The 26,138-nt window shown below is 53.1% G+C and overlaps 1 protein-coding gene across 2 annotated transcripts in view; it reads right to left on the reverse strand.

Moving 5' to 3' along the window:
- LOC120635444 (segment polarity protein dishevelled homolog DVL-3) overlaps positions 1 to 26,138 on the reverse strand; it is a 41,967-nt gene that overhangs the window by 12,878 nt on the left and 2,951 nt on the right. Inside the window, exons 3-4 of one of the 2 annotated variants that reach the window (XM_039906471.1) lie at positions 25,545 to 25,727; positions 23,483 to 23,628 (exon numbers count right to left, since the gene is read on the reverse strand). In XM_039906471.1, the coding sequence (XP_039762405.1) occupies positions 23,483 to 23,628; positions 25,545 to 25,727 (329 nt within the window). Of the gene's footprint in view, positions 1 to 23,482; positions 23,644 to 25,544; positions 25,728 to 26,138 lie in introns of both variants that reach the window. The other variant, XM_039906470.1, reaches the window with a different exon arrangement.

The following is a 26,138-nucleotide window of genomic DNA, read 5'->3' on the forward strand; positions in this document are numbered from 1 at the left end:
CTCCGTGCTCAGCCGATGAAGGTACCCACCTTGAGCATGTGTGAGACATACTACCACTGGTCTGTCACCTGCCTCGTACTGCAGGATCCAGTCGAGCCCCATACGGTCTGGGTTCTCCGTGCTCAGCCGATGAAGGTACCCAACTACTCACCTTCAGCATGTGCGAGGTGTACTCCCACTGGTCTGTCACCGGTGTCGAACTGAAGCATCCAGTCGAGCCCCATCTGTCTTGGTTCTCCATGCTCAGCCGATGAAGGTATCCACCTTCAGCATGTGTGAGACATACTACCACTGGTCTGTCACCTGCCTCGTACTGCAGGATCCAGTCGAGCCCCATACGGTCTGGGTTCTCCGTGCTCAGCCGATGAAGGTACCCAACTACTCACCTTCAGCATGTGCGAGGTGTACTCCCACTGGTCTGTCACCGGTGTCGAACTGCAGCATCCAGTCGAGCCCCATCTGTCTTGGTTCTCCATGCTCAGCCGATGAAGGTACCCACCTTCAGCATGTGTGAGGCATACTACCACTGGTCTGTCACCTGCCTCGTACTGCAGGATCCAGTCGAGCCCCATCTGTCTTGGTTCTCCGTGCTCAGCCGATGAAGGTATCCAACTACTCACCTTCAGCATATGCGAGGTGTACTCCCACTGGTCTGTCTCCGGTGTCGAACTGCAGCATCCAGTCGAGCCCCATCTGTCTTGGTTCTCCGTGCTCAGCCGTTAAAGCTACCCAACTACCCATCTTCAGCATGTGCGAGGTGTAATTCCACTGGTCTGCCACCTGCCTCGTAATGCAGGATCCAGTCGAGCCCCATGCGGTCTTTGTTCTCCATGCTCAGCCGATGAAGGTACCCACCTTCAGCATGTGTGAGACATACTACCACTGGTCTGTCACCTGCCTCGTACTGCAGGATCCAGTCGAGCCCCATCCGTCTGGGTTCTCCGTGCTCAGCCAATGAAGGTACCCAACTACTCACCTTCAGCATGTGCGAGGTGTACTACCACTGGTCTGTCACCTGCCTCGTACTGCAGGATCCAGTCGAGCCCCATCTGTCTTGGTTCTCCGTGCTCAGCCGATGAAGGTATCCAACTACTCACCTTCAGCATATGCGAGGTGTACTCCCACTGGTCTGTCACCGGTGTCGCACTGCAGCATCCAGTCGAGCCCCATCTGTCTTGGTTCTCCATGCTCAGCCGATGAAGGTACCCAACTACCCATCTTCAGCATGTGCGAGGTGTAATTCCACTGGTCTGCCACCTGCCTCGTAATGCAGGATCCAGTCGAGCCCCATCTGTCTTGGTTCTCCATGCTCAGCCGATGAAGGTACCCAACTACCCATCTTCAGCATGTGCGAGGTGTAATTCCACTGGTCTGCCACCTGCCTCGTAATGCAAGATCCAGTCGAGCCCCATGCGGTCTTTGTTCTCCATGCTCAGCCGATGAAGGTACCCACCTTCAGCATGTGTGAGACATACTACCACTGGTCTGTCACCTGCCTCGTACTGCAGGATCCAGTCGAGCCCCATAAAGTCTGGGTTCTCCGTGCTCAGCCGATGAAGGTACCCACCTTCAGCATGTGTGAGTCATACTACCACTGGTCTGTCACCTGCCTCGTACTGCAGGATCCAGTCGAGCCCCTTACGGTCTGGGTTCTCCGTGCTCAGCCGATGAAGGTACCCACCTTCAGCATGTGTGAGACATACTACCACTGGTCTGTCACCTGCCTCGTACTGCAGGATCCAGTCGAGCCCCATACGGTCTGGGTTCTCCGTGCTCAGCCGATGAAGGTACCCAACTACTCACCTTCAGCATGTGCGAGGTGTACTCCCACTGGTCTGTCACCGGTGTCGAACTGCAGCATCCAGTCGAGCCCCATCTGTCTTGGTTCTCCATGCTCAGCCGATGAAGGTACCCAACTACCCATCTTCAGCATGTGCGAGGTGTAATTCCACTGGTCTGCCACCTGCCTCGTAATGCAGGATCCAGTCGAGCCCCATCTGTCTTGGTTCTCCATGCTAAGCCGATGAAGGTACCCAACTACCCATCTTCAGCATGTGCGAGGTGTAATTCCACTGGTCTGCCACCAGCCTCGTAATGCAATATCCAGTCGAGCCCCATGCGGTCTTTGTTCTCCATGCTCAGCCGATGAAGGTACCCACCTTCAGCATGTGTGAGACATACTACCACTGGTCTGTCACCTGCCTCGTACTGCAGGATTCAGTCGAGCCCCATACGGTCTGGGTTCTCCGTGCTCAACCGATGAAGGTACCCACCTTGAGCATGTGTGAGACATACTACCACTGGTCTGTCACCTGCCTCGTACTGCAGGATCCAGTCGAGCCCCATCTGTCTTGGTTCTCCATGCTCAGCCGATGAAGGTACCCACCTTCAGCATGTGTGAGACATACTACCACTGGTCTGTCACCTGCCTCGTACTGCAGGATCCAGTCGAGCCCCATCTGTCTTGGTTCTCCATGCTCAGCCGATGAAGGTACCCAACTACCAATCTTCAGCATGTGCGAGGTGTTATTCCACTGGTCTGCCACCTGCCTCGTAATGCAGGATCCAGTCGAGCCCCATCTGTCTTGGTTCTCCATGCTCAGCCGATGAAGGTATCCACCTTCAGCATGTGTGAGACATACTACCACTGGTCTGTCACCTGCCTCGTAATGCAGGATCCAGTCGAGCCCCATACGGTCTGGGTTCTCCGTGCTCAGCCGATGAAGGTACCCAACTACTCACCTTCAGCATGTGCGAGGTGTACTCCCACTGGTCTGTCACCGGTGTCGAACTGCAGCATAAAGTCGAGCCACATCTGTCTTGGTTCTCCATGCTCAGCCGATGAAGGTACCCAACTACCCATCTTCAGCTTGTGCGAGGTGTAATTCCACTGGTCTGCCACCTGCCTCGTAATGCAGGATCCAGTCGAGCCCCATCTGTCTTGGTTCTCCATGCTCAGCCGATGAAGGTACCCAACTACTTATCTTCAGCATGTGCGAGGTGTAATTCCACTGGTCTGCCACCTGCCTCGTAATGCAGGATCCAGTCGAGCCCCATGCGGTCTTTGTTCTCCATGCTCAGCCGATGAAGGTACCCAACTACCCATCTTCAGCATGTGCGAGGTGTAATTCCACTGGTCTGCCACCTGCCTCGTAATGCAGGATCCAGTCGAGCCCCATGCGGTCTTTGTTCTCCATGCTCAGCCGATGAAGGTACCCACCTTCAGCATGTGTGAGACATACTACCACTGGTCTGTCACCTGCCTCGTACTGCAGGATTCAGTCGAGCCCCATACGGTCTGGGTTCTCCGTGCTCAGCCGATGAAGGTACCCACCTTGAGCATGTGTGAGACATACTACCACTGGTCTGTCACCTGCCTCGTACTGCAGGATCCAGTCGAGCCCCATACGGTCTGGGTTCTCCGTGCTCAGCCGATGAAGGTACCCAACTACTCACCTTCAGCATGTGCGAGGTGTACTCCCACTGGTCTGTCACCGGTGTCGAACTGAAGCATCCAGTCGAGCCCCATCTGTCTTGGTTCTCCATGCTCAGCCGATGAAGGTATCCACCTTCAGCATGTGTGAGACATACTACCACTGGTCTGTCACCTGCCTCGTACTGCAGGATCCAGTCGAGCCCCATACGGTCTGGGTTCTCCGTGCTCAGCCGATGAAGGTACCCAACTACTCACCTTCAGCATGTGCGAGGTGTACTCCCACTGGTCTGTCACCGGTGTCGAACTGCAGCATCCAGTCGAGCCCCATCTGTCTTGGTTCTCCATGCTCAGCCGATGAAGGTACCCACCTTCAGCATGTGTGAGGCATACTACCACTGGTCTGTCACCTGCCTCGTACTGCAGGATCCAGTCGAGCCCCATCTGTCTTGGTTCTCCGTGCTCAGCCGATGAAGGTATCCAACTACTCACCTTCAGCATATGCGAGGTGTACTCCCACTGGTCTGTCTCCGGTGTCGAACTGCAGCATCCAGTCGAGCCCCATCTGTCTTGGTTCTCCGTGCTCAGCCGTTAAAGCTACCCAACTACCCATCTTCAGCATGTGCGAGGTGTAATTCCACTGGTCTGCCACCTGCCTCGTAATGCAGGATCCAGTCGAGCCCCATGCGGTCTTTGTTCTCCATGCTCAGCCGATGAAGGTACCCACCTTCAGCATGTGTGAGACATACTACCACTGGTCTGTCACCTGCCTCGTACTGCAGGATCCAGTCGAGCCCCATCCGTCTGGGTTCTCCGTGCTCAGCCAATGAAGGTACCCAACTACTCACCTTCAGCATGTGCGAGGTGTACTACCACTGGTCTGTCACCTGCCTCGTACTGCAGGATCCAGTCGAGCCCCATCTGTCTTGGTTCTCCGTGCTCAGCCGATGAAGGTATCCAACTACTCACCTTCAGCATATGCGAGGTGTACTCCCACTGGTCTGTCACCGGTGTCGCACTGCAGCATCCAGTCGAGCCCCATCTGTCTTGGTTCTCCATGCTCAGCCAATGAAGGTACCCAACTACCCATCTTCAGTACCCATCTTCAGCATGTGCGAGGTGTAATTCCACTGGTCTGCCACCTGCCTCGTAATGCAGGATCCAGTCGAGCCCCATGCGGTCTTTGTTCTCCATGCTCAGCCGATTAAGGTACCCACCTTCAGCATGTGTGAGACATACTACCACTGGTCTGTCACCTGCCTCGTACTGCAGGATCCAGTCGAGCCCCATACGGTCTGGGTTCTCCGTGCTCAGCCGATGAAGGTACCCAACTACACACCTTCAGCATGTGCGAGGTGTACTCCCACTGGTCTGTCACCGGTGTCGAACTGCAGCATCCAGTCGAGCCCCATCTGTCTTGGTTCTCCGTGCTCAGCCGATGAAGGTACCCAACTACTCACCTTCAGCATGTGCGAGGTGTACTCCCACTGGTCTGTCACCGGTGTCGAACTGCAGCATCCAGTCAGGCCCCATCTGTCTTGGTTCTCCATGCTCAGCCGATGAAGGTACCCAACTACCCATCTTCAGCATGTGCGAGGTGTAATTCCACTGGTCTGGCACCTGCCTCGTAATGCAGGATCCAGTCGAGCCCCATGCGGTCTTTGTTCTCCATGCTCAGCCGATGAAGGTACCCAACTACCCATCTTCAGCATGTGCGAGGTGTAATTCCACTGGTCTACCACCTGCCTCGTAATGCAGGATCCAGTCGAGCCCCATGCGGTCTTTGTTCTCCATGCTCAGCCGATGAAGGTACCCACCTTCAGCATGTGTGAGACATACTACCACTGGTCTGTCACCTGCCTCGTACTGCAGGATCCAGTCGAGCCCCAAACGGTCTGGGTTCTCCGTGCTCAGCCGATGAAGGTACCCACCTTCAGCATGTGTGAGTCATACTACCACTGGTCTGTCACCTGCCTCGTACTGCAGGATCCAGTCGAGCCCCATACGGTCTGGGTTCTACGTGCTCAGCCGATGAAGGTACCCACCTTCAGCATGTGTGAGACATACTACCACTGGTCTGTCACCTGCCTCGTACTGCAGGATCCAGTCGAGCCCCATACGGTCTGGGTTCTCCGTGCTCAGCCGATGAAGGTATCCAACTACTCACCTTCAGCATGTGCGAGGTGTACTCCCACTGGTCTGTCACCGGTGTCGAACTGCAGCATCCAGTCGAGCCCCATCTGTCTTGGTTCTCCATGCTCAGCCGATGAAGGTACCCAACTACCAATCTTCAGCATGTGCGAGGTGTACTCCCACTGGTCTGTCACCGGTGTCGAACTGCAGCATCCAGTCGAGCCCCATCTGTCTTGGTTCTCCGTGCTCAGCCGATGAAGGTACCCAACTACTCACCTTCAGCATGTGCGAGGTGTACTCCCACTGGTCTGTCACCGGTGTCGAACTGCAGCATCCAGTCAGGCCCCATCTGTCTTGGTTCTCCATGCTCAGCCGATGAAGGTACCCAACTACCCATCTTCAGCATGTGCGAGGTGTAATTCCACTGGTCTGGCACCTGCCTCGTAATGCAGGATCCAGTCGAGCCCCATGCGGTCTTTATTCTCCATGCTCAGCCGATGAAGGTACCCAACTACCCATCTTCAGCATGTGCGAGGTGTAATTCCACTGGTCTGCCACCTGCCTCGTAATGCAGGATCCAGTCGAGCCCCATGCGGTCTTTGTTCTCCATGCTCAGCCGATGAAGGTACCCACCTTCAGCATGTGTGAGACATACTACCACTGGTCTGTCACCTGCCTCGTACTGCAGGATCCAGTCGAGCCCCATACGGTCTGGGTTCTCCGTGCTCAGCCGATGAAGGTACCCACCTTCAGCATGTGTGAGTCATACTACCACTGGTCTGTCACCTGCCTCGTACTGCAGGATCCAGTCGAGCCCCATACGGTCTGGGTTCTCCGTGCTCAGCCGATGAAGGTACCCACCTTCAGCATGTGTGAGACATACTACCACTGGTCTGTCACCTGCCTCGTACTGCAGGATCCAGTCGAGCCCCATACGGTCTGGGTTCTCCGTGCTCAGCCGATGAAGGTACCCAACTACTCACCTTCAGCATGTGCGAGGTGTACTCCCACTGGTCTGTCACCGGTGTCGAACTGCAGCATCCAGTCGAGCCCCATCTGTCTTGGTTCTCCATGCTCAGCCGATGAAGGTACCCAACTACCAATCTTCAGCATGTGCGAGGTGTTATTCCACTGGTCTGCCACCTGCCTCGTAATGCAGGATCCAGTCGAGCCCCATCTGTCTTGGTTCTCCATGCTCAGCCGATGAAGGTACCCAACTACTCACCTTCAGCATGTGCGAGGTGTACTCCCACTGGTCTGTCACCGGTGTCGAACTGCAGCATCCAGTCGAGCCCCATCTGTCTTGGTTCTCCATGCTCAGCCGATGAAGGTACCCAACTACCCATCTTCAGCATGTGCGAGGTGTAATTCCACTGGTCTGCCACCTGCCTCGTAATGCAGGATCCAGTCGAGCCCCATCTGTCTTGGTTCTCCATGCTCAGCCGATGAAGGTACCCAACTACCCATCTTCAGCATGTGCGAGGTGTAATTCCACTGGTCTGCCACCTGCCTCGTAATGCAAGATCCAGTCGAGCCCCATGCGGTCTTTGTTCTCCATGCTCAGCCGATGAAGGTACCCACCTTCAGCATGTGTGAGACATACTACCACTGGTCTGTCACCTGCCTCGTACTGCAGGATCCAGTCGAGCCCCATAAAGTCTGGGTTCTCCGTGCTCAGCCGATGAAGGTACCCACCTTCAGCATGTGTGAGTCATACTACCACTGGTCTGTCACCTGCCTCGTACTGCAGGATCCAGTCGAGCCCCATACGGTCTGGGTTCTCCGTGCTCAGCCGATGAAGGTACCCACCTTCAGCATGTGTGAGACATACTACCACTGGTCTGTCACCTGCCTCGTACTGCAGGATCCAGTCAAGCCCCATACGGTCTGGGTTCTCCGTGCTCAGCCGATGAAGGTACCCAACTACTCACCTTCAGCATGTGCGAGGTGTACTCCCACTGGTCTGTCACCGGTGTCGAACTGCAGCATCCAGTCGAGCCCCATCTGTCTTGGTTCTCCATGCTCAGCCGATGAAGGTACCCAACTACCCATCTTCAGCATGTGCGAGGTGTAATTCCACTGGTCTGCCACCTGCCTCGTAATGCAGGATCCAGTCGAGCCCCATCTGTCTTGGTTCTCCATGCTCAGCCGATGAAGGTACCCAACTACCCATCTTCAGCATGTGCGAGGTGTAATTCCACTGGTCTGCCACCTGCCTCGTAATGCAAGATCCAGTCGAGCCCCATGCGGTCTTTGTTCTCCATGCTCAGCCGATGAAGGTACCCACCTTCAGCATGTGTGAGACATACTACCACTGGTCTGTCACCTGCCTCGTACTGCAGGATTCAGTCGAGCCCCATACGGTCTGGGTTCTCCGTGCTCAACCGATGAAGGTACCCACCTTGAGCATGTGTGAGACATACTACCACTGGTCTGTCACCTGCCTCGTACTGCAGGATCCAGTCGAGCCCCATCTGTCTTGGTTCTCCATGCTCAGCCGATGAAGGTACCCACCTTCAGCATGTGTGAGACATACTACCACTGGTCTGTCACCTGCCTCGTACTGCAGGATCCAGTCGAGCCCCATCTGTCTTGGTTCTCCATGCTCAGCCGATGAAGGTACCCAACTACCAATCTTCAGCATGTGCGAGGTGTTATTCCACTGGTCTGCCACCTGCCTCGTAATGCAGGATCCAGTCGAGCCCCATCTGTCTTGGTTCTCCATGCTCAGCCGATGAAGGTATCCACCTTCAGCATGTGTGAGACATACTACCACTGGTCTGTCACCTGCCTCGTAATGCAGGATCCAGTCGAGCCCCATACGGTCTGGGTTCTCCGTGCTCAGCCGATGAAGGTACCCAACTACTCACCTTCAGCATGTGCGAGGTGTACTCCCACTGGTCTGTCACCGGTGTCGAACTGCAGCATAAAGTCGAGCCACATCTGTCTTGGTTCTCCATGCTCAGCCGATGAAGGTACCCAACTACCCATCTTCAGCATGTGCGAGGTGTAATTCCACTGGTCTGCCACCTGCCTCGTAATGCAGGATCCAGTCGAGCCCCATCTGTCTTGGTTCTCCATGCTCAGCCGATGAAGGTACCCAACTACTTATCTTCAGCATGTGCGAGGTGTAATTCCACTGGTCTGCCACCTGCCTCGTAATGCAGGATCCAGTCGAGCCCCATGCGGTCTTTGTTCTCCATGCTCAGCCGATGAAGGTACCCAACTACCCATCTTCAGCATGTGCGAGGTGTAATTCCACTGGTCTGCCACCTGCCTCGTAATGCAGGATCCAGTCGAGCCCCATGCGGTCTTTGTTCTCCATGCTCAGCCGATGAAGGTACCCACCTTCAGCATGTGTGAGACATACTACCACTGGTCTGTCACCTGCCTCGTACTGCAGGATTCAGTCGAGCCCCATACGGTCTGGGTTCTCCGTGCTCAGCCGATGAAGGTACCCACCTTGAGCATGTGTGAGACATACTACCACTGGTCTGCCACCTGCCTCGTACTGCAGGATCCAGTCGAGCCCCATACGGTCTGGGTTCTCCGTGCTCAGCCGATGAAGGTACCCAACTACTCACCTTCAGCATGTGCGAGGTGTACTCCCACTGGTCTGTCACCGGTGTCGAACTGAAGCATCCAGTCGAGCCCCATCTGTCTTGGTTCTCCATGCTCAGCCGATGAAGGTATCCACCTTCAGCATGTGTGAGACATACTACCACTGGTCTGTCACCTGCCTCGTACTGCAGGATCCAGTCGAGCCCCATACGGTCTGGGTTCTCCGTGCTCAGCCGATGAAGGTACCCAACTACTCACCTTCAGCATGTGCGAGGTGTACTCCCACTGGTCTGTCACCGGTGTCGAACTGCAGCATCCAGTCGAGCCCCATCTGTCTTGGTTCTCCATGCTCAGCCGATGAAGGTACCCACCTTCAGCATGTGTGAGGCATACTACCACTGGTCTGTCACCTGCCTCGTACTGCAGGATCCAGTCGAGCCCCATCTGTCTTGGTTCTCCGTGCTCAGCCGATGAAGGTATCCAACTACTCACCTTCAGCATATGCGAGGTGTACTCCCACTGGTCTGTCTCCGGTGTCAAACTGCAGCATCCAGTCGAGCCCCATCTGTCTTGGTTCTCCGTGCTCAGCCGTTAAAGCTACCCAACTACCCATCTTCAGCATGTGCGAGGTGTAATTCCACTGGTCTGCCACCTGCCTCGTAATGCAGGATCCAGTCGAGCCCCATGCGGTCTTTGTTCTCCATGCTCAGCCGATGAAGGTACCCACCTTCAGCATGTGTGAGACATACTACCACTGGTCTGTCACCTGCCTCGTACTGCAGGATCCAGTCGAGCCCCATCCGTCTGGGTTCTCCGTGCTCAGCCAATGAAGGTACCCAACTACTCACCTTCAGCATGTGCGAGGTGTACTACCACTGGTCTGTCACCTGCCTCGTACTGCAGGATCCAGTCGAGCCCCATCTGTCTTGGTTCTCCGTGCTCAGCCGATGAAGGTATCCAACTACTCACCTTCAGCATATGCGAGGTGTACTCCCACTGGTCTGTCACCGGTGTCGCACTGCAGCATCCAGTCGAGCCCCATCTGTCTTGGTTCTCCATGCTCAGCCGATGAAGGTACCCAACTACTCACCTTCAGCATGTGCGAGGTGTACTCCCACTGGTCTGTCACCGGTGTTGAACTGCAGCATCCAGTCAGGCCCCATCTGTCTTGGTTCTCCATGCTCAGCCGATGAAGGTACCCAACTACCCATCTTCAGCATGTGCGAGGTGTAATTCCACTGGTCTGCCACCTGCCTCGTAATGCAGGATCCAGTCGAGCCCCATGCGGTCTTTGTTCTCCATGCTCAGCCGATGAAGGTACCCAACTACCCATCTTTAGCATGTGCGAGGTGTAATTCCACTGGTCTGCCACCTGCCTCGTAATGCAGGATCCAGTCGAGCCCCATGCGGTCTTTGTTCTCCATGCTCAGCCGATGAAGGTACCCAACTACCCATCTTCAGCATGTGCGAGATGTAATTCCACTGGTCTGCCACCTGCCTCGTAATGCAGGATCCAGTCGAGCCCCATGCGGTCTTTGTTCTCCATGCTCAGCCGATGAAGGTACCCACCTTCAGCATGTGTGAGACATACTACCACTGGTCTGTCACCTGCCTCGTACTGCAGGATCCAGTCGAGCCCCATACGGTCTGGGTTCTCCGTGCTCAGCCGATGAAGGTACCAACCTTCAGCATGTGTGAGTCATACTACCACTGGTCTGTCACCTGCCTCGTACTGCAGGATCCAGTCGAGCCCCATACGGTCTGGGTTCTCCGTGCTCAGCCGATGAAGGTACCCACCTTCAGCATGTGTGAGACATACTACCACTGGTCTGTCACCTGCCTCGTACTGCAGGATCCAGTCAAGCCCCATACGGTCTGGGTTCTCCGTGCTCAGCCGATGAAGGTACCCAACTACTCACCTTCAGCATGTGCGAGGTGTACTCCCACTGGTCTGTCACCGGTGTCGAACTGCAGCATCCAGTCGAGCCCCATCTGTCTTGGTTCTCCATGCTCAGCCGATGAAGGTACCCAACTACCAATCTTCAGCATGTGCGAGGTGTTATTCCACTGGTCTGCCACCTGCCTCGTAATGCAGGATCCAGTCGAGCCCCATCTGTCTTGGTTCTCCATGCTCAGCCGATGAAGGTATCCACCTTCAGCATGTGTGAGACATACTACCACTGGTCTGTCACCTGCCTCGTACTGCAGGATCCAGTCGAGCCCTATACGGTCTGGGTTCTCCGTGCTCAGCCGATGAAGGTACCCAACTACTCACCTTCAGCATCTGCGAGGTGTACTCCCACTGGTCTGTCACCGGTGTCGAACTGCAGCATCCAGTCGAGCCCCATCTGTCTTGGTTCTCCATGCTCAGCCGATGAAGGTACCCAACTACCAATCTTCAGCATGTGCGAGGTGTTATTCCACTGGTCTGCCACCTGCCTCGTAATGCAGGATCCAGTCGAGCCCCATCTGTCTTGGTTCTCCATGCTCAGGCGATGAAGGTATCCACCTTCAGCATGTGCGAGATGTAATTCCACTGGTCTGCCACCTGCCTCGTAATGCAGGATCCAGTCGAGCCCCATGCGGTCTTTGTTCTCCATGCTCAGCCGATGAAGGTACCCACCTTCAGCATGTGTGAGACATACTACCACTGGTCTGTCACCTGCCTCGTACTGCAGGATCCAGTCGAGCCCCATACGGTCTGGGTTCTCCGTGCTCAGCCGATGAAGGTACCAACCTTCAGCATGTGTGAGTCATACTACCACTGGTCTGTCACCTGCCTCGTACTGCAGGATCCAGTCGAGCCCCATACGGTCTGGGTTCTCCGTGCTCAGCCGATGAAGGTACCCACCTTCAGCATGTGTGAGACATACTACCACTGGTCTGTCACCTGCCTCGTACTGCAGGATCCAGTCAAGCCCCATACGGTCTGGGTTCTCCGTGCTCAGCCGATGAAGGTACCCAACTACTCACCTTCAGCATGTGCGAGGTGTACTCCCACTGGTCTGTCACCGGTGTCGAACTGCAGCATCCAGTCGAGCCCCATCTGTCTTGGTTCTCCATGCTCAGCCGATGAAGGTACCCAACTACCAATCTTCAGCATGTGCGAGGTGTTATTCCACTGGTCTGCCACCTGCCTCGTAATGCAGGATCCAGTCGAGCCCCATCTGTCTTGGTTCTCCATGCTCAGCCGATGAAGGTATCCACCTTCAGCATGTGTGAGACATACTACCACTGGTCTGTCACCTGCCTCGTACTGCAGGATCCAGTCGAGCCCTATACGGTCTGGGTTCTCCGTGCTCAGCCGATGAAGGTACCCAACTACTCACCTTCAGCATCTGCGAGGTGTACTCCCACTGGTCTGTCACCGGTGTCGAACTGCAGCATCCAGTCGAGCCCCATCTGTCTTGGTTCTCCATGCTCAGCCGATGAAGGTACCCAACTACCAATCTTCAGCATGTGCGAGGTGTTATTCCACTGGTCTGCCACCTGCCTCGTAATGCAGGATCCAGTCGAGCCCCATCTGTCTTGGTTCTCCATGCTCAGGCGATGAAGGTATCCACCTTCAGCATGTGTGAGACATACTACCACTGGTCTGTCACCTGCCTCGTACTGCAGGATCCAGTCGAGCCCCATACGGTCTGGGTTCTCCGTGCTCAGCCGATGAAGGTACCCAACTACTCACCTTCAGCATGTGCGAGGTGTAATTCCACTGGTCTGCCACCTGCCTCGTAATGCAGGATCCAGTCGAGCCCCATCTGTCTTGGTTCTCCATGCTCAGCCGATGAAGGTACCCAACTACCCATCTTCAGCATGTGCGAGGTGTAATTCCACTGGTCTGCCACCTGCCTCGTAATGCAGGATCCAGTCGAGCCCCATGCGGTCTTTGTTCTCCATGCTCAGCCGATGAAGGTACCCAACTACCCATCTTCAGCATGTGCGAGGTGTAATTCCACTGGTCTGCCACCTGCCTCCTAATGCAGGATCCAGTCGAGCCCCATGCGGTCTTTGTTCTCCATGCTCAGCCGATGAAGGTACCCACCTTCAGCATGTGTGAGACATACTACCACTGGTCTGTCACCTGCCTCGTAATGCAGGATCCAGTCGAGCCCCATGCGGTCTTTGTTCTCCATGCAACCGATGAAGGTACCCACCTTCAGCATGTGTGAGACATACTACCACTGGTCTGTCAACTGCCTCGTACTGCAGGATTCAGTCGAGCCCCATACGGTCTGGGTTCTCCGTGCTCAGCCGATGAAGGTACCCACCTTGAGCATGTGTGAGACATACTACCACTGGTCTGTCACCTGCCTCGTACTGCAGGATCCAGTCGAGCCCCATACGGTCTGGGTTCTCCGTGCTCAGCCGATGAAGGTACCCAACTACTCACCTTCAGCATGTGCGAGGTGTACTCCCACTGGTCTGTCACCGGTGTCGAACTGCAGCATCCAGTCGAGCCCCATCTGTCTTGGTTCTCCATGCTCAGCCGATGAAGGTACCCAACTACCCATCTTCAGCATGTGCGAGGTGTTATTCCACTGGTCTGCCACCTGCCTCGTAATGCAGGATCCAGTCGAGCCCCATCTGTCTTGGTTCTCCATGCTCAGCCGATGAAGGTACCCAACTACTCACCTTCAGCATGTGCGAGGTGTACTCCCACTGGTCTGTCACCGGTGTTGAACTGCAGCATCCAGTCAGGCCCCATCTGTCTTGGTTCTCCATGCTCAGCCGATGAAGGTACCCAACTACCCATCTTCAGCATGTGCGAGGTGTAATTCCACTGGTCTGCCACCTGCCTCGTAATGCAGGATCCAGTCGAGCCCCATGCGGTCTTTGTTCTCCATGCTCAGCCGATGAAGGTACCCAACTACCCATCTTTAGCATGTGCGAGGTGTAATTCCACTGGTCTGCCACCTGCCTCGTAATGCAGGATCCAGTCGAGCCCCATGCGGTCTTTGTTCTCCATGCTCAGCCGATGAAGGTACCCAACTACCCATCTTCAGCATGTGCGAGATGTAATTCCACTGGTCTGCCACCTGCCTCGTAATGCAGGATCCAGTCGAGCCCCATGCGGTCTTTGTTCTCCATGCTCAGCCGATGAAGGTACCCACCTTCAGCATGTGTGAGACATACTACCACTGGTCTGTCACCTGCCTCGTACTGCAGGATCCAGTCGAGCCCCATACGGTATGGGTTCTCCGTGCTCAGCCGATGAAGGTACCCACCTTCAGCATGTGTGAGTCATACTACCACTGGTCTGTCACCTGCCTCGTACTGCAGGATCCAGTCGAGCCCCATACGGTCTGGGTTCTCCGTGCTCAGCCGATGAAGGTACCCACCTTCAGCATGTGTGAGACATACTACCACTGGTCTGTCACCTGCCTCGTACTGCAGGATCCAGTCGAGCCCCATACGGTCTGGGTTCTCCGTGCTCAGCCGATGAAGGTACCCAACTACTCACCTTCAGCATGTGCGAGGTGTACTCCCACTGGTCTGTCACCGGTGTCGAACTGCAGCATCCAGTCGAGCCCCATCTGTCTTGGTTCTCCATGCTCAGCCGATGAAGGTACCCAACTACCAATCTTCAGCATGTGCGAGGTGTTATTCCACTGGTCTGCCACCTGCCTCGTAATGCAGGATCCAGTCGAGCCCCATCTGTCTTGGTTCTCCATGCTCAGCCGATGAAGGTACCCAACTACTCACCTTCAGCATGTGCGAGGTGTACTCCCACTGGTCTGTCACCGGTGTCGAACTGCAGCATCCAGTCAGGCCCCATCTGTCTTGGTTCTCCATGCTCAGCCGATGAAGGTACCCAACTACCCATCTTCAGCATGTGCGAGGTGTAATTCCACTGGTCTGCCACCTGCCTCGTAATGCACGATCCAGTCGAGCCCCATGCGGTCTTTGTTCTCCATGCTCAGCCGATGAAAGTACCCAACTACCCATCTTCAGCATGTGCGAGGTGTAATTCCACTGGTCTGCCACCTGCCTCGTAATGCAGGATCCAGTCGAGCCCCATGCGGTCTTTGTTCTCCATGCTCAGCCGATGAAGGTACCCAACTACCAATCTTCAGCATGTGCGAGGTGTTATTCCACTGGTCTGCCACCTGCCTCGTAATGCAGGATCCAGTCGAGCCCCATCTGTCTTGGTTCTCCATGCTCAGCCGATGAAGGTACCCAACTACTCACCTTCAGCATGTGCGAGGTGTACTCCCACTGGTCTGTCACCGGTGTCGAACTGCAGCATCCAGTCAGGCCCCATCTGTCTTGGTTCTCCATGCTCAGCCGATGAAGGTACCCAACTACCCATCTTCAGCATGTGCGAGGTGTAATTCCACTGGTCTGGCACCTGCCTCGTAATGCAGGATCCAGTCGAGCCCCATCTGTCTTGGTTCTCCATGCTCAGCCGATGAAGGTACCCAACTACCAATCTTCAGCATGTGCGAGGTGTTATTCCACTGGTCTGCCACCTGCCTCGTAATGCAGGATCCAGTCGAGCCCCATCTGTCTTGGTTCTCCATGCTCAGCTGATGAAGGTATCCACCTTCAGCATGTGTGAGACATACTACCACTGGTCTGTCACCTGCCTCGTACTGCAGGATCCAGTCGAGCCCCATACGGTCTGGGTTCTCCGTGCTCAGCCGATGAAGGTACCCAACTACTCACCTTCAGCATGTGCGAGGTGTACTCCCACTGGTCTGTCACCGGTGTCGAACTGCAGCATCCAGTCGAGCCCCATCTGTCTTGGTTCTCCATGCTCAGCCGATGAAGGTACCCAACTACCAATCTTCAGCATGTGCGAGGTGTTATTCCACTGGTCTGCCACCTGCCTCGTAATGCAGGATCCAGTCGAGCCCCATCTGTCTTGGTTCTCCATGCTCAGCCGATGAAGGTATCCACCTTCAGCATGTGTGAGACATACTACCACTGGTCTGTCACCTGCCTCGTACTGCAGGATCCAGTCGAGCCCTATACGGTCTGGGTTCTCCGTGCTCAGCCGATGAAGGTACCCAACTACTCACCTTCAGCATGTGCGAGGTGTACTCCCACTGGTCTGTCACCGGTGTCGAACTGCAGCATCCAGTCGAGCCCCATCTGTCTTGGTTCTCCATGCTCAGCCGATGAAGGTACCCACCTTCAGCATGTGTGAGACATACTACCACTGGTCTGTCACCTGCCTCGTAATGCAGGATCCAGTCGAGCCCCATGCGGTCTTTGTTCTCCATGCTCAACCGATGAAGGTACCCACCTTCAGCATGTGCGAGGTGTAATTCCACTGGTCTGCCACCTGCCTCGTAATGCAGGATCCAGTCGAGCCCCATCTGTCTTGGTTCTCCATGCACAGCCGATGAAGGTATCCACCTTCAGCATGTGTGAGACATACTACCACTGGTCTGTCACCTGCCTCGTACTGCAGGATCCAGTCGAGCTCCATACGGTCTGGGTTCTCCGTGCTCAGCCGATGAAGGTTCCCAACTACTCACCTTCAGCATGTGCGAGGTGTACTCCCACTGGTCTGTCACCGGTGTCGAACTGCAGCATCCAGTCGAGCCCCATCTGTCTTGGTTCTCCATGCTCAGCCGATGAAGGTACCCACCTTCAGCATGTGTGAGTCATACTACCACTGGTCTGTCACCTGCCTCGTACTGCAGGATCCAGTCGAGCCCCATACGGTCTGGGTTCTCCGTGCTCAGCCGATGAAGGTACCCACCTTCAGCATGTGTGAGACATACTACCACTGGTCTGTCACCTGCCTCGTACTGCAGGATCCAGTCGAGCCCCATACGGTCTGGGTTCTCCGTGCTCAGCCGATGAAGGTACCCAACTACTCACCTTCAGCATGTGCGAGATGTACTCCCACTGGGCTGTCACCGGTGTCGAACTGCAGCATCCAGTCGAGTCCCATCTGTCTTGGTTCTCCATGCTCAGCCGATGAAGGTACCCAACTACCAATCTTCAGCATGTGCGAGGTGTTATTCCACTGGTCTGCCACCTGCCTCGTAATGCAGGATCCAGTCGAGCCCCATCTGTCTTGGTTCTCCATGCTCAGCCGATGAAGGTACCCAACTACTCACCTTCAGCATGTGCGAGGTGTACTCCCACTGGTCTGTCACCGGTGTTGAACTGCAGCATCCAGTCAGGCCCCATCTGTCTTGGTGCTCCATGCTCAGCCGATGAAGGTACCCAACTACCCATCTTCAGCATGTGCGAGGTGTAATTCCACTGGTCTGCCACCTGCCTCGTAATGCAGGATCCAGTCGAGCCCCATGCGGTCTTTGTTCTCCATGCTCAGCCGATGAAGGTACCCAACTACCAATCTTCAGCATGTGCGAGGTGTTATTCCACTGGTCTGCCACCTGCCTCGTAATGCAGGATCCAGTCGAGCCCCATCTGTCTTGGTTCTCCATGCTCAGCCGATGAAGGTACCCAACTACTCACCTTCAGCATGTGCGAGGTGTACTCCCACTGGTCTGTCACCGGTGTCGAACTGCAGCATCCAGTCAGGCCCCATCTGTCTTGGTTCTCCATGCTCAGCCGATGAAGGTACCCAACTACCCATCTTCAGCATGTGCGAGGTGTAATTCCACTGGTCTGGCACCTGCCTCGTAATGCAGGATCCAGTCGAGCCCCATCTGTCTTGGTTCTCCATGCTCAGCCGATGAAGGTACCCAACTACCAATCTTCAGCATGTGCGAGGTGTTATTCCACTGGTCTGCCACCTGCCTCGTAATGCAGGATCCAGTCGAGCCCCATCTGTCTTGGTTCTCCATGCTCAGCTGATGAAGGTATCCACCTTCAGCATGTGTGAGACATACTACCACTGGTCTGTCACCTGCCTCGTACTGCAGGATCCAGTCGAGCCCCATACGGTCTGGGTTCTCCGTGCTCAGCCGATGAAGGTACCCAACTACTCACCTTCAGCATGTGCGAGGTGTACTCCCACTGGTCTGTCACCGGTGTCGAACTGCAGCATCCAGTCGAGCCCCATCTGTCTTGGTTCTCCATGCTCAGCCGATGAAGGTACCCAACTACCAATCTTCAGCATGTGCGAGGTGTTATTCCACTGGTCTGCCACCTGCCTCGTAATGCAGGATCCAGTCGAGCCCCATCTGTCTTGGTTCTCCATGCTCAGCCGATGAAGGTATCCACCTTCAGCATGTGTGAGACATACTACCACTGGTCTGTCACCTGCCTCGTACTGCAGGATCCAGTCGAGCCCTATACGGTCTGGGTTCTCCGTGCTCAGCCGATGAAGGTACCCAACTACTCACCTTCAGCATGTGCGAGGTGTACTCCCACTGGTCTGTCACCGGTGTCGAACTGCAGCATCCAGTCGAGCCCCATCTGTCTTGGTTCTCCATGCTCAGCCGATGAAGGTACCCACCTTCAGCATGTGTGAGACATACTACCACTGGTCTGTCACCTGCCTCGTAATGCAGGATCCAGTCGAGCCCCATGCGGTCTTTGTTCTCCATGCTCAACCGATGAAGGTACCCACCTTCAGCATGTGCGAGGTGTAATTCCACTGGTCTGCCACCTGCCTCGTAATGCAGGATCCAGTCGAGCCCCATCTGTCTTGGTTCTCCATGCACAGCCGATGAAGGTATCCACCTTCAGCATGTGTGAGACATACTACCACTGGTCTGTCACCTGCCTCGTACTGCAGGATCCAGTCGAGCTCCATACGGTCTGGGTTCTCCGTGCTCAGCCGATGAAGGTTCCCAACTACTCACCTTCAGCATGTGCGAGGTGTACTCCCACTGGTCTGTCACCGGTGTCGAACTGCAGCATCCAGTCGAGCCCCATCTGTCTTGGTTCTCCATGCTCAGCCGATGAAGGTACCCACCTTCAGCATGTGTGAGTCATACTACCACTGGTCTGTCACCTGCCTCGTACTGCAGGATCCAGTCGAGCCCCATACGGTCTGGGTTCTCCGTGCTCAGCCGATGAAGGTACCCACCTTCAGCATGTGTGAGACATACTACCACTGGTCTGTCACCTGCCTCGTACTGCAGGATCCAGTCGAGCCCCATACGGTCTGGGTTCTCCGTGCTCAGCCGATGAAGGTACCCAACTACTCACCTTCAGCATGTGCGAGATGTACTCCCACTGGGCTGTCACCGGTGTCGAACTGCAGCATCCAGTCGAGTCCCATCTGTCTTGGTTCTCCATGCTCAGCCGATGAAGGTACCCAACTACCAATCTTCAGCATGTGCGAGGTGTTATTCCACTGGTCTGCCACCTGCCTCGTAATGCAGGATCCAGTCGAGCCCCATCTGTCTTGGTTCTCCATGCTCAGCCGATGAAGGTACCCAACTACTCACCTTCAGCATGTGCGAGGTGTACTCCCACTGGTCTGTCACCGGTGTTGAACTGCAGCATCCAGTCAGGCCCCATCTGTCTTGGTGCTCCATGCTCAGCCGATGAAGGTACCCAACTACCCATCTTCAGCATGTGCGAGGTGTAATTCCACTGGTCTGCCACCTGCCTCGTAATGCAGGATCCAGTCGAGCCCCATGCGGTCTTTGTTCTCCATGCTCAGCCGATGAAGGTACCCAACTACCCATCTTTAGCATGTGCGAGGTGTAATTCCACTGGTCTGCCACCTGCCTCGTAATGCAGGATCCAGTCGAGCCCCATGCGGTCTTTGTTCTCCATGCTCAGCCGATGAAGGTACCCAACTACCCATCTTCAGCATGTGCGAGATGTAATTCCACTGGTCTGCCACCTGCCTCGTAATGCAGGATCCAGTCGAGCCCCATGCGGTCTTTGTTCTCCATGCTCAGCCGATGAAGGTACCCACCTTCAGCATGTGTGAGACATACTACCACTGGTCTGTCACCTGCCTCGTACTGCAGGATCCAGTCGAGCCCCATACGGTCTGGGTTCTCCGTGCTCAGCCGATGAAGGTACCAACCTTCAGCATGTGTGAGTCATACTACCACTGGTCTGTCACCTGCCTCGTACTGCAGGATCCAGTCGAGCCCCATACGGTCTGGGTTCTCCGTGCTCAGCCGATGAAGGTACCCACCTTCAGCATGTGTGAGACATACTACCACTGGTCTGTCACCTGCCTCGTACTGCAGGATCCAGTCAAGCCCCATACGGTCTGGGTTCTCCGTGCTCAGCCGATGAAGGTACCCAACTACTCACCTTCAGCATGTGCGAGGTGTACTCCCACTGGTCTGTCACCGGTGTCGAACTGCAGCATCCAGTCGAGCCCCATCTGTCTTGGTTCTCCATGCTCAGCCGATGAAGGTACCCAACTACCAATCTTCAGCATGTGCGAGGTGTTATTCCACTGGTCTGCCACCTGCCTCGTAATGCAGGATCCAGTCGAGCCCCATCTGTCTTGGTTCTCCATGCTCAGCCGATGAAGGTATCCACCTTCAGCATGTGTGAGACATACTACCACTGGTCTGTCACCTGCCTCGTACTGCAGGATCCAGTCGAGCCCTATACGGTCTGGGTTCTCCGTGCTCAGCCGATGAAGGTACCCAACTACTCACCTTCAGCATCTGCGAGGTGTACTCCCACTGGTCTGTCACCGGTGTCGAACTGCAGCATCCAGTCGAGCCCCATCTGTCTTGGTTCTCCATGCTCAGCCGATGAAGGTACCCAACTACCAATCTTCAGCATGTGCGAGGTGTTATTCCACTGGTCTGCCACCTGCCTCGTAATGCAGGATCCAGTCGAGCCCCATCTGTCTTGGTTCTCCATGCTCAGCCGATGAAGGTATCCACCTTCAGCATGTGTGAGACATACTACCACTGGTCTGTCACCTGCCTCGTACTGCAGGATCCAGTCGAGCCCCATACGGTCTGGGTTCTCCGTGCTCAGCCGATGAAGGTACCCAACTACTCACCTTCAGCATGTGCGAGGTGTACTCCCACTGGTCTGTCACCGGTGTCGAACTGCAGCATCCAGTCGAGCCCCATCTGTCTTGGTTCTCCATGCTCAGCCGATGAAGGTACCCAACTACCCATCTTCAGCATGTGCGAGGTGTAATTCCACTGGTCTGCCACCTGCCTCGTAATGCAGGATCCAGTCGAGCCCCATCTGTCTTGGTTCTCCATGCTCAGCCGATGAAGGTACCCAACTACCCATCTTCAGCATGTGCGAGGTGTAATTCCACTGGTCTGCCACCTGCCTCGTAATGCAGGATCCAGTCGAGCCCCATGCGGTCTTTGTTCTCCATGCTCAGCCGATGAAGGTACCCAACTACCCATCTTCAGCATGTGCGAGGTGTAATTCCACTGGTCTGCCACCTGCCTCCTAATGCAGGATCCAGTCGAGCCCCATGCGGTCTTTGTTCTCCATGCTCAGCCGATGAAGGTACCCACCTTCAGCATGTGTGAGACATACTACCACTGGTCTGTCACCTGCCTCGTAATGCAGGATCCAGTCGAGCCCCATGCGGTCTTTGTTCTCCATGCTCAACCGATGAAGGTACCCACCTTCAGCATGTGTGAGACATACTACCACTGGTCTGTCAACTGCCTCGTACTGCAGGATTCAGTCGAGCCCCATACGGTCTGGGTTCTCCGTGCTCAGCCGATGAAGGTACCCACCTTGAGCATGTGTGAGACATACTACCACTGGTCTGTCACCTGCCTCGTACTGCAGGATCCAGTCGAGCCCCATACGGTCTGGGTTCTCCGTGCTCAGCCGATGAAGGTACCCAACTACTCACCTTCAGCATGTGCGAGGTGTACTCCCACTGGTCTGTCACCGGTGTCGAACTGCAGCATCCAGTCGAGCCCCATCTGTCTTGGTTCTCCATGCTCAGCCGATGAAGGTACCCAACTACCCATCTTCAGCATGTGCGAGGTGTTATTCCACTGGTCTGCCACCTGCCTCGTAATGCAGGATCCAGTCGAGCCCCATCTGTCTTGGTTCTCCATGCTCAGCCGATGAAGGTACCCAACTACTCACCTTCAGCATGTGCGAGGTGTACTCCCACTGGTCTGTCACCGGTGTTGAACTGCAGCATCCAGTCGAGCCCCATCTGTCTTGGTTCTCCATGCACAGCCGATGAAGGTATCCACCTTCAGTATGTGTGAGACATACTACCACTGGTCTGTCACCTGCCTCGTACTGCAGGATCCAGTCGAGCCCCATGCGGTCTTTGTTCTCCATACTCAGCCGATTAAGGTACACAACTAGCCATCTTTAGCATGTGCGAGACATACTACCACTGGTCACAACTCCGTCTTCCAAGCGGAGTGCGTGGGCATAACAACAGCAGTCATAGCCATGCTAAACAGAAAGGTAAAAGGCTTCAGCATCAACATAAACAGTGACAGTCAAGCTGTACTAAAAGCCTTAACCAAACACACAACAACATCAAAACTCATACTTGTCTGTCACAAGGCCCTACAAGCCCTATCAAAATCCAACAGAGTGACCCTAAAATGGATACGAGGTCACAACGGAAACAGAGGAAACGACGCAGCCGACGAACTAGCGCGGCTGGCAGCATCACTAAGGGTAGCTGGACCGGAACCCATTATACCCATACCCTTCACTGAATACAAAACATGGCTCCACAAACTGACGCAAGCATCACACTCGGTGCTATGGTCTAAAACAAAAGAGTGCAAACACACGAAGGAGGCCGTACCAGTTCTCAACCCACGATTAACAACAAAATTACTGCAACTGAATCGATCTAAACTAAGGACAGTTGTAGGTATGATAACAGGGCACTGCCCACTAAACAAACACCTTTCCATTTTAGGTATAACTGACAGCCCTCTCTGCAGAGCATGCATGGAGACGGAGGAAACACCGATACACGTAATGCTCCAATGCAACGGAGTAGCAGAACAACGCGCAGCACACCTTGGCTCCTCAGCAACACTCCATGAAGCACTCGGCGACCTGGGCGGCCTGCTAAGCTTTTGGAGCGAGCTCGGCTGGCTGGAGTGATCCAGCGGGGAGCCGCATCAGTGGCTATACGTACAACGGACGGTCCCAGACCAACCAAGTGCGGAAAAGGCCCAGGAACAGAAGAAGAAGAAGAAGACTACCACTGGTCTGTCACCTGCCTCGTACTACAGGATCCAGTCGAGTCCCATCTGTCTTGGTTCTCCATGCTCAACCTATGAAGGTACCCAACTACCCACCTTCAGCATGTGCGAGGCGTACTTCCACTAGTCTGTCACCTGCCTCGAATTGCAGGATCCAGTCGAGCCCCATCTGTCTTGGTTCTCCATGCTCAGCCGATGAAGGTACCCACCTTGAGCATGTGCGAGGCGTACTACCATTGGTCTGCCACCGGCCTCGTAATGCAGGATCCAGTCGAGCCCCATCTGTCTTGGTTCTCCATGCTCAGCCGATGAAGGTACCAACCTTCAGCATGTGCGAGGCGTACTTCCTCGCGTCGCGTCGGTCCGCAACCCCGGCCACGTGCTGCAGGATCCAGTCCACCACGTCGGCGCCGATGAACGCGTTCGGGATGGTGATCTTCAGCCACATACGGTCGCGGATCTCCAAACCTGGACGACCAAACACTACATGTAAATCTAACCAGTCTCTAAGCCTATTAATTTGTTTTTTTTTTTTATTATACATTGATGCCAGTTCTAGTGTCAAATATCTCTAAATTCAACTGACATATATTCTAAGAGAAGTTCTGGGCATTTAATTATGTTCTTCATGAAAAACTAGCGTACCCAGCCCGCTTCGCCGGGCTTGATTTTGCTTTATTTTATTTAAACAATAAACTTACATCATAAATTTTTTTAGTTAAGTCTCATAATATATTAAAACATTTATTTCTCTCCGTATTCATTCTCTCTTCTCGAGCGGATGAAGATCATTATCTACACCCATGTACACCCAACAATAGAATATCATCATAGTAAATGAAAGCTGTATTTGACAGTTTGACAGTTCAAAAATAGGAGTGCTCCGATCGTCACCAAACTTTACAGGATTACTCGCCAGGTCAATCCGAAGATTCCCTGAAAGTTTCATTGAAATAAGTCCAGCCGTTTCGGAGCCTATACGGAACATACCCACACACTTGCTCTTTATTATATATATAGATAGATAGATGGACGATGGTATCAAATTTTTGGGCTCTCATACAATGTGTAAATGAAAACCGAAATATAACTTCACATGATTTAGAGGTACATAATTTAATGTCTCTGAGACCTATATGTGAAACAGAGACGTTAATAGTTTTTTTATTACTCATGCGGGATAAGTAGTATCTCAGTACTCGCTGTTGGGCTTGAAAAAGAGCTGTTTGCCCATTTTAAAATGACGCGTGAGTTTTTTCGTAAATGAAACTGTTATTTGAGTGCGACAAATTTACTTGGCGCACACAAATTGTACTTAGCACACGCAAAATGACTGTAAAAACTGCCAAAATTAAAATAAATAACAAAAAAAACACAATCTAACTGTCAATATAAAATAAGTGAGGTTGACATTGCAACGTTTATAGTTTAAACATCACGTTTTCAAATTGTTCAAATGAGACAATTTATTTGAACGAAAGTAAAAATAATTAATTAATATTGAGCTGTTTAATTCTACGCATTGATTGTTCCAAATAAATTTATTATATTTTTTTAATTAATATTAATTAATTTGTATTTATTGATTGAAGTATATTTGTTTTTGTTGTTTGTTTTTTTTAAACTTTTCATCCGTTTGTTGGGACTTGGGATTTTGTGCCCACATATATCTCCGCATTTGTAATAAAAAATTGTATCTGCAACCCGTGTTACTTATCTAACATATATAACTACTTATCGCACTTGTTGCACAATATACTATTGAGTAAACCACTGCAATAGTTTTACTGAAAGAAATCAGATACAGCCCTAACATCACATGCAATAGTAAAATCTTTTTTTTGGCACCAACAGGATGTGAACCTGCAACTCTCTGGCAATCGCGGCCTGAGCGCTTTAACCAATTAGGCTACGGGTCTCCTACCATCGATGCCGAAAGTAGTATATGCCTTTTTACATTAGTCTTATAGAGACTGTAGCATCTAGTAGGATTGACAATTGACTCCTGTCATTTTATTACGTACGCGTCGCGTAGGGCAGGTACTATGCGCGTGTCGGTCTTTTATCTTCAATAGGGTTGTCATAAGTAAACACTTAGAATGTTTAGAGTTAGTTTGTATTGAAAAACAAATATGCTTCTTTTGATATAATATATTATACTCTTAGTTTGATTCCTTATGCACACCTCAATATTATTTCGTAATTCTGTTACACATTGTTTATTATCTATATGAGTAAAAAAATATGATTCTTTCGATTTAATATTTTTACAGGGTGATTCAACATTCATTAGTATTTTTTAAAGGTGTTACACAGTGTATACTTGAGTATATAGAATACTTGAGTTGTGAAAATTATTACCAGAATTTTGTGTCCGTACTCACCTGAGTCAGGGCTCAGCATAGCTCTCACAATTCTCGCCATGTCCATCCCGATGGCCAGGGTGGGTTCAGCCGGTAATGAGCCAGCATCCGAACCCCGGTCTGGAATCGACGCGGCGGGTAGGGTGGATAAGGGTGGCGGAGGGTACGCCTCGCGGAGAGCTTGAGTGTGAGCGACCCACGCACCTGCAATAGAAATATTCAAATTCAAAATTCATTTATTTCAAGTAGGCCTAATTATAAGCACTTTTGAAACGTCATATCTGTCTGTTTGTAGTGACTCTACTACCGAGAAGAAGCCGGCAAGTAACTCAGCAGTTGCTCTTATCCAACATGAGACCTTGCCCTTTTAATATTCGAATTAAAATTCCATAATTTTTTTTCCTTTTATTTATTGAAATGATCGTCAAAAATTGTATAGAAAAGGAAAAATATGTATAGAATTTTTATTTGAATATTAAAAGGTCGCTCGACAAAATCTAAAGTAACGCAAACTAAAAAAATTCGGAACGACATTTTAAAATGTGAATTTTTAATTCAAACTTTCTGGAACTTATTTTTTTTTTGGTCTATAGAAATATACCGTAACGAGAAAAA

Source organism: Pararge aegeria, chromosome 26 (genome assembly GCF_905163445.1).
Source record: "Pararge aegeria chromosome 26, ilParAegt1.1, whole genome shotgun sequence".
In the NCBI taxonomy this organism is placed as follows: Eukaryota; Metazoa; Arthropoda; class Insecta; order Lepidoptera; family Nymphalidae; genus Pararge; species Pararge aegeria.